The sequence below is a fragment of the Lissotriton helveticus genome, chromosome 3_1 (assembly GCF_964261635.1).
Source record: "Lissotriton helveticus chromosome 3_1, aLisHel1.1, whole genome shotgun sequence".
Classification (NCBI taxonomy): Eukaryota; Metazoa; Chordata; class Amphibia; order Caudata; family Salamandridae; genus Lissotriton; species Lissotriton helveticus.
Window position 1 is genome coordinate 1,137,939,548 of NC_136061.1, and position 14,879 is coordinate 1,137,954,426.

The following is a 14,879-nucleotide window of genomic DNA, read 5'->3' on the forward strand; positions in this document are numbered from 1 at the left end:
CAGAGTGCATCACTCTTCCACCAGCTGCCGTGAGTGCCGCGAGCATGGGGGAGGCGGGGTCAACGCGCTTATAGCGCTGCCTCTCACCCCGCGCGCGGGACTAATCGCGGACGAAGCCCGGACCAAGGGCAGGCCCGCCTGAGCCTGTCCGAGACTGGAGGAGGCTGGGCCACGACTTTCAGCGTCTACGTTCTTCGCGACCCGGTCACAACACAGCCTCAAAGGAAGAAAGAGATGCCAGGTACTTTCAGCATCTTCGTTCTTCGCGACCCTGTCACAACACGACCTCAAAGGAAGAAAGAGACGCCAGGGTTATCATTGATACAGAATATATACAGAATTCCTGAGGAAGGCTCTGCCAAAACGCGTTGAAGGACAATTTCTGTATACAAATATGGAAGGGAATTTTTCCTGTATATAATTATGGTTAACAATGTTGTATGTGATGAATTTTGAATTTTTTGTACTGTAAATAAGAATTGAAATATTGCACTGATAAAACAACAGAAAACAAAAAAAGAAAAAGAAGTAAAGCTACTTAATAAAATAAAATGTAATCAGAAGCAAAAGTGTCAGTTGAGTTACATTAGATAAAAACAGGCGTCTATAGGATGTATACAAATATGCATAAAACCCGATGCTAATTCAGCCTTTTTCAAAAACGAAGCGCGAAAACGGCCCTTAAAACTTTTGGACTATCTATGAAATTGGGCTACAATTGAGCTATTCCAAATGTAGCCCAAAACCCACAAAATGGCCGGTACTCGGCCCTCCCCACCCCCTCCCAATCTGCCCGGGGGTAGACCTCACGGTGTTCGGCTGCCCCCCAAACCACCTACTCTCCGTAGTCTCTCCTCAGGAATGAAACCGGAACCAAGCAGCCAGGCTCCCATTACTGATTACAACACTTCAATACAGCTTTGTGATTGGTAAGCACCTAGGCTCCCCGGAGTAGCATTGTGATTGGTCTGAGAGCCGCCAGGGTCTTGGGGCCAGGGCATGTTCTCCACATAGGCTGTAATGCAGCCTGCATGGAGAACATGTGAAGGTCTCATGATAAACAGCCATTGCGCACTGAGGAGGGTGCTACCACTCCTCCCCTGCCAGAGCAGCCCCGCCGCTCCCCGTTACGCAACGCTGCTACAGCAGGACATAATAAAATGATAATGACATTACGTTATTATCATTTTATTTTTCCTTTCTTTCACTGGTTCAAAGCAGTGGGGCAACCCACCTCCGCCTTAGCGTAGGGGTCGCCACTGTGGTCCAGCAGTGTTCATCACTAAAATCCAGCTTTGAACCTGACAGGCTACAAATTGAGTGTGCTCCTCCTGCCACTTTCTCAGTTATTTGCTGAGCACTTCCTCTTTTCACACTACTCTGACAGAGAACTCCACTCCGCAGTCTGTTTGTCGAAAGCTGGGACAGGAACAAGCCTTGTAATGCTGTGATGCTGCTGCTCCCTCATCAGTCTTCTTGGTGTGCGGCTTGTTGGCCTTTTCTCGGCAGATTAGCTGCCTGTCGAGCCATCAGCCTAGCAGTGCTCTCAGCCAGATGCACTTTGCTTAGTATCAAACTCAAAGTGTCTTCATCTGTTCTGGTATTCTAAAACTGTCCTTGATCCATTACAAATCTGAGTTTTATACCGTTTAATTTTCATTTATTTCATCGCACTATAATTAATGTTTTTTTGACTCTGCCACCATATTTCTCTTTCTCCTATGTGGAGACTGCAAAGACAATATATAGGATTTCAGCACATTATTTCATTTCGTACGCATCTGAATGAAATGAATTCACCTTGGCGCATTGTCACTGAAAAATATGGATTTTTTTGCTTTTCTGTTTAATTATTTTTTCATGAAAAATAAATTACCAAAAAATGAGTAGAAACTGGCAAGCCAATTTTCTTGTGCTCTACTTTTTAATCACTAATAATTTACATTAGAGAGTGGCATTCATGTGCTCCTTTCATTATCTGATGCATAGCCCTAACGCCCCGCTACTGAATAATGCCGTTTCAACTTTACTACTGATTTAATTATGGCCTTGTCCTGCACACAACCTTTTGCATCTCGCCCCAACACCTCGCATTGACCCCTGCTGCCCTAACCTTCCAAACTGTAACGAAAATATGTTTTTCTATTTTTTTTTACCTTTTAAAATATATCTACAAAATAATTTGTAATTTTCTAATTTTGGTGAGATGACATTTGGTTTATATTATTGAGGTGGTTTTAAAGATACCCACAGAAAAAGAAGCCCTTCTGCACTTGTATTAAAGTCTATCAGACAAGGTAACCATCTTGTTTGTTGCCGAGTAGAATTAAAGTCAACAATAGTGGCACATTAACATGGGTTTGAGGCGAGACTAAATTGACCAGCTTTGTGTATCCAAAGAGATTTCGGTGAAGCTGCCCATTTTCCGCAGTGCAGCCATACAAAGTTTCCCTATTAGTCATTAAGAGTTCCTTTGCAGCTAGCCGTTTTCTTGCAGTGTGAAGGATGACCTTTCCTTTAGGAATATTTGACCTCATGCTAGGTATTCATAGCAGCACAGCGAGCCTTAGAGGACCCACTTGCCAGTCCGTCGCCATTCGAGCTCATTATGAGTCAGCATCATGACCAGGACGGGGGTGGGAATCCATTGATTGGGTGCCTGTTCAGCTGCTGAGCACCTAGGGTGACATTCATAGAATGCATCGGAAACACCAGGCTTTGCAAATGGAGATGCGAATGGCACATGCTTGGAACTGACATTTTCCACCTCCAATCTCTTCACATGAAAATTGCGGGCTTTTGCGAAAAGTCTCAGTTTTTGAATTGCATTTTCAAGTCACTCGTTGTCAATTTACGTAGTATTAAGACGGAGAACAATACACCTGCACTTTAGCTGATAGCGTCTTAGTGTATCAGAAAGTGTGACTTTCAGGAATTTTGCAGCTTTGTCAGCCTCACCTGGAGGACTTTATGGCTGTAGCTATATTTGCTCCAGCAAAAGGCTAAAATTTGTTTAAGCTTAGAATGAATGAATGGATGCAAGTTTGAGCTAGGCTCTCGTCACTTGGTAATATCAAATCAAGCTAGGCAGGGCAGCCCAGCAAAGTGTTCATTGTTGTATTTGGTGAATACCATGTATTGGTAATATGCACCTATTAAGATCTAAGAGCATCGCAGGCTGTTGAGAGATAGCTATGCAACTCTTTATAAAGGGAATTATGCACTGTGATAGCCAGTTACTGCTCGGATCTAATTCACTTCAAAATACATTTTACCATTGCAAAGGCGGAAATTAGTTTTGTTGGATCATGAGTGTACTGAAGGGCATACTTGAGTAAGATTTACCATCAAAAGAGAAACTCATAACGCCTGATTCACAAAGGTAAATTTGCACATGTCTAAAGCAACCCATGGAAACACCATTTGTGAATGTCTGTGTTGGAGCATTAAAGCCAGATCTATTGGCGTTGCCAGTGCTTGTTTGCATAGTTTATTCGAAGGGCATTAAATATTTATAACCTAGTTGTATACCTGGAATAATCCAGCGGCTGTACTTGAATGCTTTACTTGCCAGCTTTTTCTCCAAGCAGTAACACTTTTCCACTCTGTGGTTGGCAGAAATCCCTCTGTTGGGAATTTTGAATATTAATTTCTGAGGCATCATTTTTTCGATACCAGCAAGAAATACGAGATGGTCTCAGTTTACGATTAGTCTCGCTTTTTGGTAGATGTTCTGGATAAATTATTCTTGGAACAAAAACGTTTTGCCTTTTACCTGGTTGAGGCTAAACTCCTTACCTTCATGCTGCATTCAACATGTGCGATTGGATTGGTGGATAAACGTTTGGTACAAAGAGAGAGGACTGGTTGGAAAGTTGTTTGCAAGAAGAAGTAATGAACAATAGCAAGATGTATCTATCTGCTTCTGCAAAAAATCTCTTATGAGTTAAGATTTATACATCAAATGTAATCTGGTGCTGCTAGTGGACCAACTGCCCCTTATGTTGAAATGATGGAATAAAGCTAGGGCTAAAGCTAAGGCACATCGTCATACATTTCCACTCCCCCAAATAGAGCAAAGACACCTTGTAGGGAATTGTAAGAGACATAGGGGCATATTATCAAGAAACAGCGTTAAAATTATTGCCGCGTTAGCGGCAGGAAACTGCCGCTAAAGCGGCGATAATGGGCTTGATAATATGCCCTTGTGAATTCCCATAGAAGCCCAGGTTCTGGTGTGAACCTGGGCTTCTATGGGAATTCTCAACGGCATACTATCAAGCCCATTATCGCCGCAAAGCGGCGATAATTTTAACGCCCTTTTTGATAATATGCCCCACAGTTCAATGCAATCAGTTCAAATGGAGCTGATTTGTTTCAAAGGTAAGTCTAAAATCAAAATGCCAAATTAGGCCAAAAGCTACATTCCTACAAAACTTGCCAGGAATTTTGGAAGCAGGCCAGAAAAGTTTCAGAAAGACTGATGCTGAGCTCAGCCCAGTCAAAATCCAAAAGACACTTAGAATTCCTAGAAAAAAGCCTTTAACCGAGCTGCAAAGCATAAGATGCAACATAGAAGACAGACGAAGTGGTTCATGCACAAGCATTGCAGTAAAACTCACACGCGAATCCCTTACTTTGATCAAATAGAGCCTAGCAAGCAAACACAAGGTACAGGGATCTTTGCTCGCTTACAAATACCCAGGTATTTTTCTAGACAAATCAGATGCTTGTGAGGCACCTTAGTCAGTGTGGGTATTTCAGGTAACAGTGATATGTGACAGACAGCTCTCAATTGGAGGCTGACCCATGCTCATAAAAAAGCAACATTTCCCCTACACTCAAAAAGATGTGCATCTTCCTTTACTGAAAAGTTTAAAAAATAGTGATAATATTAGTAGCCGCAGAAGAGACAAACATTTAATAATCTATTTACACAAACTAACCACGAGCACAGAGCTAAAAAATACAAAATACAAGTCCACCGATCAGGAATCACAAAACTTTTTTTTATCATGATCACTGGCAACATACTAAACATGATGGTTTAAAAAATCAGCCACTTAGGTAATGGTTAATAAATTGCAACATTCCCTGTATCCTTCAAGGCTACTAGGCGTTGCGTCAGACAAGTAGGACACGTTGGTTCTTCAGCTGACACTTTTCTCTGTTGGGCAGAGAATGGTGTCTCTTCTGCTGAGCAACAAATAACATAAGCTGCTGCAGCAACTGCTACAACCCTGGGGTGCAGCTTCATTCTCCAATGAGCAGTTGCAAGCATAGTCTGGAGAAGCGGCTCAGCAGAGTGGACCTCTTCAGCCGAATCATGCTTGTTGAGTAGTAGAATGTCCTCTGCTCCTCTCAAGGTTTCTATTTCACATATCACTCCAGGCATCTCACGCTCACTTACAACCTGTAGGCCGCCAAACTCTCTTCAGAGCTGGGTTGCCATCTCTGTGCTCTGCGTCTGTCCCACACCTATCCCACCACCACTTTTTCTATGCAGCCAACATCACTGAGTACGAGATTGTGCAATACTGCAGTCAGGGGATTTCAGGCATCTCCACAGGAGAAGAGGGGCTGCAGAAGTGGAGAGTAGGACTGTTTTAAGATGGCATGTGTACATCCACTTCAAATAATTTTGGACTTATTTTTAATCCTGTCCCGCACTGTCTGAAGGGCAGTCGTGCTGCAATAAGTTTTCAAAATGCGGATGCTAACAAGAGATCTCACTAAAGTTATTACAAATTCCTAAAGCCACTTTTACTGACTAATAAATCATAATATATGGGAAAAAGTGTTTCCTGCTGTACATTATAAGGTTATTGAAAGTAATTGAAGAGACCGACGGCCGAGTTCCTTTATAAGGTTATGGAACTCCGAGGTGATTTGCAATATCCTTATTGGGTAGGGCAGGAGGAACTTAATTCCTTATAATATAAGGTCACATCATCACCTTTCCCCAAAACACACTTAAATCCTTGGTGCCTAGCTCTTTCAAATGAAAGAGACAGCATGTTTGCAAATATGAAGAATAAAAATAGAATCTCTAGTGCAAAATTAAACACACTAAAAAAGCTGTTAAATATTTGCTATATAAAAATAATAGAAAGTGCCGTAGCTGAGAATGTATAGAAACATTCAGGAGCGTTACACAACTTCCATAATTACCTCAGAAATGCAAGAACTGAACATTTTGCCAACATTTTTAGAAAAACAGTGTAGAAGAAAGAAAAGCAGTGTTTCATTTTTAGTCTTTAAACAGACCTTGTGACGGTAGAACTCAACGTTAATAAGTTATTACAGATAGCTCACTACTGAATTCATAGCTCCACTGGAACTTCACACATTCAAATTGCAAAAGTAGTGGCGATGCCTCTCCCATTGCCTGCTTTCTTGTTTAATCCACCGGTCCGTAGAACCGGAATCGTAGATTCCATCAACGCGACAGTTCATGCTTGGCATCACCTTCTGAAATTACAAACAGGTGCCATTCTATACTCCCCACAGACACCGCTAGAATGGGGCCTCTGGCTACCACCATGCAAAGAGAAAGGGATGATTCGAGCCTTGAACTCAATAAATATTAAGACTATAGGAAATATGTTCGCAGAGGGCAAGGCAAAAACATGGGATAAGGTAGAACAGGCGGGACAACACGCCACGCTACTCACACAATTCCATAGGATGAGGCAATCATTGAAGGAACTCTTGGGCGGTGACTTAGAAGAGCCACCTGATGTAGCTCCTCTTACACATATGATAAAAACTGACACACCAGGGCGGATTGTCACTAAAATGTATAACATGGCTCAAGGGTACCAGGAAAATCATTACACCAAAGCTAGGTTAGCTTGGCAGGCGGATCTGGGCAAGGTTATTGAAGATAATGTGTGGAGATACTGCTGCGAGTGCACGAAACGCATATCCTTAAATTGGCGGCATAGGCTGATACATTTTACATTTCTGAACATGGTTTACTACACCCCAGAGAGACTCTGTAGATATGGACTTCGAGACTCAGCAGAGTGTGATCTTAGTGGTGTAAACTCAGCTGATTTTTTCCATCTAGCCTGGTTATGTCCTAGTATTGCCTCCTTCTGGGCTTTGATATTTAAAACTTTGGGGGATATCACGGCCTTGACCCTGGCGCCAGATCCTATGCTTGCCCTCCTGGGGTATTCCAAGCACTTGCCTAAAGTGGTTAGATGGCTGGTTGATATGGGGCTTCTGATAGCTAAGCGTAGAGTGGCGATCAGCTGGTCCCGACACCTACCTTGGCAGACTGGTCAAAATATATGATGTACTGTAGTACGCAACCTGAGTATCGCAGTGACTTGCTACCCCCTCATAATCGTCCTAAAAACGTCTGGGGTCTATATCAGACCTATTTAGCTACCAAAGATTAGGAGAAATGGTGTGAGGATCCCTCGATACATAAGTCTGATAAACTATGGTTGTTGGTGCAGAGGAGTATGGAATACGCAGCTTGCAGGTAACTTTGGGGATATATTGACTGACAGCTTGATGCGAGGGGTTGTAGAAGTTGAAATGCGTTTCAACATGCTGGTACTGTCTATTAGACTTGCAACAAACTGAACTGTTCCATAAATATTGCTGATGTGTTTAGCACAGTGTTTTTATGAGATGGAATAATCTGTGGCTCAAAAATGCAAGATAGATTTTGATATTGCATACTATGTACATTGACACAAATGGCATGTCTCTGTTTTTTGTTATCAATAAAAACTTTATAAATAAAAAACAGTTATTACAGTTAAGCTGATACATCATTTCTTTATTACAGGCAACAGGGCGCGTCACAAGTCGCCCATTTTACATAAATTATAGACATGTTTTCATGGAGGGATTGCACTATCTACCGTTTTCAAATCACACATTAAGAACAGTTTATGTAGGATTAGTCAGGGTTAAATTGCCTTATTACGGTCTCTTTTAAATAGTTATCTCATAGGGTTCTGATAAGGATCTGATGATCTTTTTTCAATCTGACACAATCAAGGCACACAGATGCATACAGACACACTCTATGTACCTAGACAAGCAGTATCGTCGTAGGATACTGTGTGTTTAAATAAGGTATCCATTGAAAATTTTGTGAAAGCAGTTACCACATTACTTAAGCACCCATTAGGGACCTGATTACCACAAGCGCCTGTCGAATATCATAATTATCGCACATGATAAAAAGCAACATTGAGATGTTCGAAATGTAGTGGGTGGTATAATTATTGCCTATTCTGACTTGTTGGGGACTAATTCGGATTTTTACGAATATCACTCCAAAATGGACGTTTCCTGGTAAATACTCTGCTATTTCTCCCTGTTAAATTCCAGCAAATTCCCGGTATCATCTATTTATAGATTTTGAAGCACACCTCCCCTATTAATTCTTTGCAGCTAAGGTGTCTAAAAGCCCTAAATGGAAGCAGGTAAAGATGATACCATGTTTTTATTCCCTGAGGAAATTTTTTATAATTTCAAAATAGATGCTTGGAACATGTGGGTCCAGGGTGACTTTTTTGACCCAGATCTTCCTGCAAGAGCTTCTTAAATGCCTGACGCCACTGTGTTTGTTCGGTGATCAAGGCTTGCATGCTCTCATTAGGTTGGTGGATGGGATCAGAAGGTAAGCAGACGTTTCTGCTGCTACATTAAGGTTCAGGTGAGTGCAGCCACTACCAATGAGGCTCTCTTCTCTTCCTTCTGTACGGCTAACAGAGCCGGGGAAGAGAGTATTCCATGATGGGTTGACGACGCTCCAACTCTACTCTCTGTTTTTATAGGTGCCATGCATGGCCTTGGTTTTCAATAGCCTTCACCCCTGCTGGCCCTGTTCTGCATGGGGTGTGTGTTTGAAGGAGATCTGAACCATCATTCTACACCACTGTAACTGTTCTAACTGTGAGGGAAATTTGCACCGCTGCCAAATGTGTCGTACCTTGCCTCTGTGTAAAAAGGAAGCTTGAACCGCTGCCAACTGTGTTGTACCTTGCCTCTGTGTAAAAAGGAAGCTAATAGCTTATTTAAACTGACAAAGGGACCATACCATATCTTTGACCTTTTGAAGAAAAGGCTTACAATTAAGATATATCTACTTTCTTTGACTAACATTCTTTAACCTTTACCATGCTCATGACGAGCTCAGCTCATCATGAGGCACGGTGCTCCGGTGCTCATGACGAGCTCAGCTCGTCATGGGCCGTGGAACGCTCAGGTGCGGGGAGAATTCCCCTGCTGTGCTGAGCGTTCCACGGAAGCCGGTGCACCTGTGATGAGCTCAGCTCGTCATGAGCACAGGAACGCCGTGCCTCATGACGAGCTGTGCTCGTCATGAGCATGCGGGCACTGTGCTCGCCACGCTGCCCCCCAGCACAGCGGGGGATTTACCCCCGCAGTGAAGGGGCTAAAACAGAGGCTGTGTGCCTGCTGTTCTGTATATTTTCTCTGTGTACGAAGGAAAGATGCACTACTCATGTCAGTACCTTAGCAGTGAAGCCATGGGCCCTGGTGCAAGCAAGGAAATTTATTGTTGGATGTAGTAAAATACAGCAATTATCATGGCTCAATGGCCCCCTCCAGGGCACTGGGCCCCGGTGCACTCTACCTGCTGCACCGATGGTAGCTACACCCCAGACTTATGCATGTCTTGTTCGGCCCCTGGGAATGAAACGTGCACTACTGTTGACTGTGCTCTACCTGTGCTATATGTGAAGAAGGTTTCCACTGCTGCCTGTGCTGTTCCAATTCTGTGTGTCAGGGTTGTTTGCATGGACGCTGTCTGCACTCTGTTCATGGTTATAAGACAAGACTGCACTTCTGTGACCTTCTCTGTCTGTCACATGTGAGACAAACGTTTGCACTCCTACTGCTTGTGCTGTACTTGCTCTAAATGTTAAGCGAGTTTGCACTACTACTATTTGTTTGGACACGAGGAACAGATTTATAAATGCTTTGCGTCAGATTTTCATTACTTTCATAGAGCAAACCAGACATAAAGTGTTCAGGTGGGATTTACAATCCAATGTAAATCACCACTTGCGTTGGATTGCAACCCAAAAGTTATGCACAGCTGCATTGCCTTCCGTTACTTTGCGTCAAGGTGGCGTTCCTTGCGTCGTGCACGGGCGTTCCCATTCAACCACCAAGGGGTTTTTATGCAAATCCCAATCTACAAAGAATTGTAGGCAACGACTTCCACCAAAATCTGCACCTCCTCGACGCAGATGTACCGAGGGGAAATGTTTACATTTCTTCTTGTTTTTCCCACTTTACATGTGTGTTTCATTGTACAACACACATACAACGTGGACAATGCTGTCAAGTATATTCTTTGTACTGGAACGCACCTTTTCCCACACAGAAGCTATGCTTGTCAAAAAACAGACACCCTTGCACTACGTCACATGGGTATCTACTGAGGGCGCATGCAGGCAAAACTGCACTAGTGAAGGGAGATAGCATAACAGCGTCACATCATAATAGATATGGCACTGTTCTGCCCTCTTCCCCTCACGCAAAGCAACGCAGCACCTTTATTTGCTGCACTGCGTTACGTGACTTCTACATAAATCTGGACATGGATGTGTATGTTAAATACATTTACACTACTACTAACCAGACCAGAAGACTTGCAAAGACCAAGCAGAGCAATCCTGTGAACGGGTCACACTATGTTGCAGAACCCAAGCAGACAAATGAAGGAACAGTTGGGAATCCCTATTTTTGGCAATTGCTAGGGATGTGGAAAAATAACTGGATTTTTAGCCCTACACTGGATGGTCCCTTTTCAAATTCTGCAACTGGAAGTACTGAACTTGTGTTTTATTATTCATAACCCATGCAAATAGGGCAACACTTGGTTATTTTACAGCTAATAGCTTATTTAAACTGACAAAGGGACCATACCATTCTTTGACCTTTTCAAGAAAAGGCTTACAATTAAGATATATCTACTTTCTTTGACTAACATTCTTTAAAACAGAGGCTGTGTGCAGTGCACAAATTCATCACAATCTGTAATGGTAATGATTCTAGTGACGGTACACTACAGAAAATTCAACTCATTCCGTTTAAATCCTGAGAAAGTTGCAACAAGACCATACAATGTATTGGCTGATGCAGTTGATACATGTAATACTTGCATTCAAGAACGACATCAGCTACAAACGAATACATTTCATCTAAAAAATGTTTATCGGATTTTAGACTAATACGTGGAATTTATTTGAATTGCCAAGAAAAGTGCTCCTTGACTGTTCTTAATGTTGTATGTTTAGAATTAGCACCAGAGTGGTATGCAGTGCTGCAAAGACATCTGTAACTGTATTTCTCTCCGTTCTCACATGTTGGCTACATTCTTTGTTACCAATTATGGTACTCCACTGTACTGTGACGCTATATATATATATTTTTTTTATAAAACATCTGGTCTCCCTTTTCCCTCCCAGGGTCTTTGTCATGCATCCCCTTTTCTCCTACTGACAACTTATCTGTTTTCTTTTTTTTCATGATTTGTTTTCCATTTCTTTCTATTTTTTTATTTCTGAACATGGTTAATTACACAGTTCATAAAACTTTCGAAACTTTTTTTTTCAATTTTTGTCGCAGGAGGAGTAAATGTTTTGAAACTTTACACTACTAAAAAATTATTATTTTATGTTCATCTTCCTTAAGTTTGTTTTTATTTAGCTAAGTTTATTTTTCACTAATTTGGCAACAGTCAATTAGAAACTGCTTCTGGGCAGCATTGCCACTCAATGTAAAAAAAAGAAATGAAGTAACATTAGAAGTCTGAAATGCAAAAATCACATTTTCCATAAATATTCCTCTGCAGGGCTCAGCAGATTCCTACACAAGCAGACCATCAGATTCCGATGCCTCTCTGGAAGAGGACAGGGAAGCAATTCGCCAGGAGAAAGAGCAACAAGCAGCTGTACAACTTGAAAGGGCGAAGGTACGTTGTAATTATTAAAGCCTTACATAGTTTACTTCTTATATAATGATCGAAAGTTCAAATGAATGAGAAATACATTGTTGATCTTAAAATAGTATGATTATCAAATTGTAATTGTCCTGATGTTTACTCTGCCGTACAAGAGGTTAATTCCCACTGAGAGTAAAATATGCTCATAAATGTGTCCCTTGCCTGCCTGACATTTGTTGAGATCTTTCCATTTATGTACAGTAGCATGCAAGATAACTTTAAACAGGGGTGTCCAAAATTGCCCCTTGAGGATGGATCTATGGCAGATTTTCTGGATACCTGCATGGGATAAATTGGTATACCATCAGTCTAATTAGGAATCAATTGCATTGTCAGAAATTATCTTGAAAATCTGGTTCTGACCCACCTGGCAGTCATGTACTCCCATGAAAGACACTTACTTTGGCTAGAAAAAGTTTCATAATTAAGGAACCGCGTGCCTAAGCAAAATAACCAAACCTCTTTTGTTTACACATCCTCACGCTCAAAGTTTTGTGTTCTTTTGTTGACACGATACTTAATATCCAGATCCTCCTTTGGGACTAATTCCTTCTTGTGTAGTAAGGCTTATAGGTCCATTGTCGACATTTGTTAAGTTAGCATTAGCTTCGCTGCCGTGAGGCTGCTTTTGCACACTGCACTGCATGCATATATTCCACAAGACTCTGATTGTGCTCCTTTCACATGAGAACTGTTTACCTTGCAAGTTCTTTGTTGTGCTCTGAGGTTTAGTCTGTACACAATGTTCAAAGTTAACCAACAATGCCCCTTGTTATTCTGTTCTGATCAGTTCCTCGCACCTAGACATAACATGCTACACACAGCTGCACTCCTGGAAAATCGTGTACTTTAATATTGCAACCGCAACCTGTTTTAGACACACTTGCAGACACCTTTCCTGCAAGAAGAGCTGTGCTTGTCCTGTGATGTGAACATTGCATCTAGGCCTTGAGGTATGGGGTCTGCTGCTGCCCAGAGGTCTTCCCTTTTATAATAAACTATCTCTTGTCACGGGAGGGTGGTCAGGTCATATAGTACTTTTCCACTGTTTTCTAACATGCTATCCCCGTTTGCATTTTATGGTATTTGTAACAATACTCACTATGTTGTGTTTATGCATTTTGCTGCAAGTATTGTCTTGTGTACTGCACCATAGAGCGCGTTAGTTGAAATAAACATTTCACACTATACAGAATCTCTGATTACTCGCATTGTGGACAAGTATGAGTGAGTAAGCGAAAGAGTGTCTGGCTCCCGCGATTCCCAGTGACGTGTTCTGGGTTGTCTAATCATTGGTAGCCCCGCTGTAGACGGAGAACAAATGAGACGCTATTTTGGTATTCACTATAGCTAGTTGGTTTGGGATTTTGGGTACGGATGTGGTAGGTTTGTACACCACCTATTCACTGAGGTCCTGTGCATAGTTCTGTATGTGTGCAGAATCCATACAACACTCAAACTCATCAAGAAACTGTATTTTCAGGACGGCCATTCCATGTTATCCTTACACTTTTTTTTTTCCGAGTTTTATATAGGCGAACTTGACATAGCACCAGTTACGTTACATGAGTACACACATTCATTTTTGGTTAGGCACGGGGACGGGGAGATTAAGTGATTTGCCTAGAATCACAGCATGTTCACAGGATGTTCAGCATCATTGCCGAGACTTGAACCCAGTACCCCAGATTCGAGGTCGACCGCCCTAGCAGCCCTAGCCATTAGGTCAACTGCTCTCCCCTTGTTCTCTTTACTTGTTCTCCTGTCTTCTCGTTCCTGAACCCATTTCCTTTTACACTTATTTCAAAAAAAGAATAAAGATATTCAAGCTATTCACAGATGAACTTTGGAGTACTTCAATTAATAATAATATGCTAGTACATTTTTATGTACTTTTCATTGCATTGGTAAATTGGCCTCATAACATCTAAAAAGGGTATAAAATGAGACAATTCAGAGACTATGCATATACGGTTAGTACAAATAGAAAGCATGCCCTTTTACTAATAGAGAGTTTCGGGAAGCATTCATAAAGGTGTGTAAGAGTATGTAAAAGAGTTTGCGTATAGTACTACTTCCCATAACCATAAATGCTTTTGTTAAATGGGCAGAAATGATTCCCGGGCAGAGGTGGTAGATCTAAAAGAAAGTGTAATTTCAGCAAGTGGAACTTACTGATTATTCATCAATCCCCAAATGTTCAGTTTTCACATGCAGAGTTGTAATCTGTGTGTACACGAGTTATGCAAAGTAGGCACAAATTCTGTACTTGTAATTTCCCTCTGTATGTAGTGTATAGATTCCCAGGGAGGATTAACCAGGGACATGCAGCAAAGATGAGGTCATAGAACGCACAGAGGCACATAAGGGCCTAAATATCTCTTCTCTCACACCCTCTCACAATTATGGATCTTCTCAAACATCTAGTGATGCAGTCCCACGCTTAGCTGCACATCACAGTAACCCTGATTGCTGCAGGGGGGACTACTGCAGGAAATTGCAAAGGCATTCTGTATGCATTGTAGATGTTTCAGGAGTTTGGCTGAGGCTCCTGCATAGAGGGTGTTTCCGTAGTCCAGCCTGCTGCTGACGAGGGCCTGGGTGACCGTTCTTCTTGTTTCGGTGGGGATCCACCTCTAGATCTTGCGAAGCGTGCGGAGGGTGTGGAAGCAGGAGGATGAGACGGCGTTGACTTGCTTGGTCATGGAGAATGTTGAGTCGTGGATAAACCCCAGGTTACGTGCGTGGTCAGTGGGTATTGGTGTTGCTCCCAGTTCGGTCTGCCACCAGGAGTCGTCCCAGGCTGAGGGGGTGGGGCCGATGATGAGGACCTCTGTTTTGTCCGAGTTCAGTTTCAGGCGGCTGTTCTTCA

At 42.2% G+C, this 14,879-nt stretch overlaps 1 protein-coding gene across 1 annotated transcript in view; it reads left to right on the forward strand.

The window, feature by feature from the left end:
- CACNB4 (calcium voltage-gated channel auxiliary subunit beta 4) overlaps positions 1–14,879 on the forward strand; it is a 769,275-nt gene that overhangs the window by 226,439 nt on the left and 527,957 nt on the right. Inside the window, exon 2 of the mRNA XM_078681745.1 lies at positions 11,858–11,977. Within this exon, the coding sequence (XP_078537871.1) occupies positions 11,858–11,977 (120 nt within the window). The remainder of the gene's footprint in view (positions 1–11,857; positions 11,978–14,879) is intronic.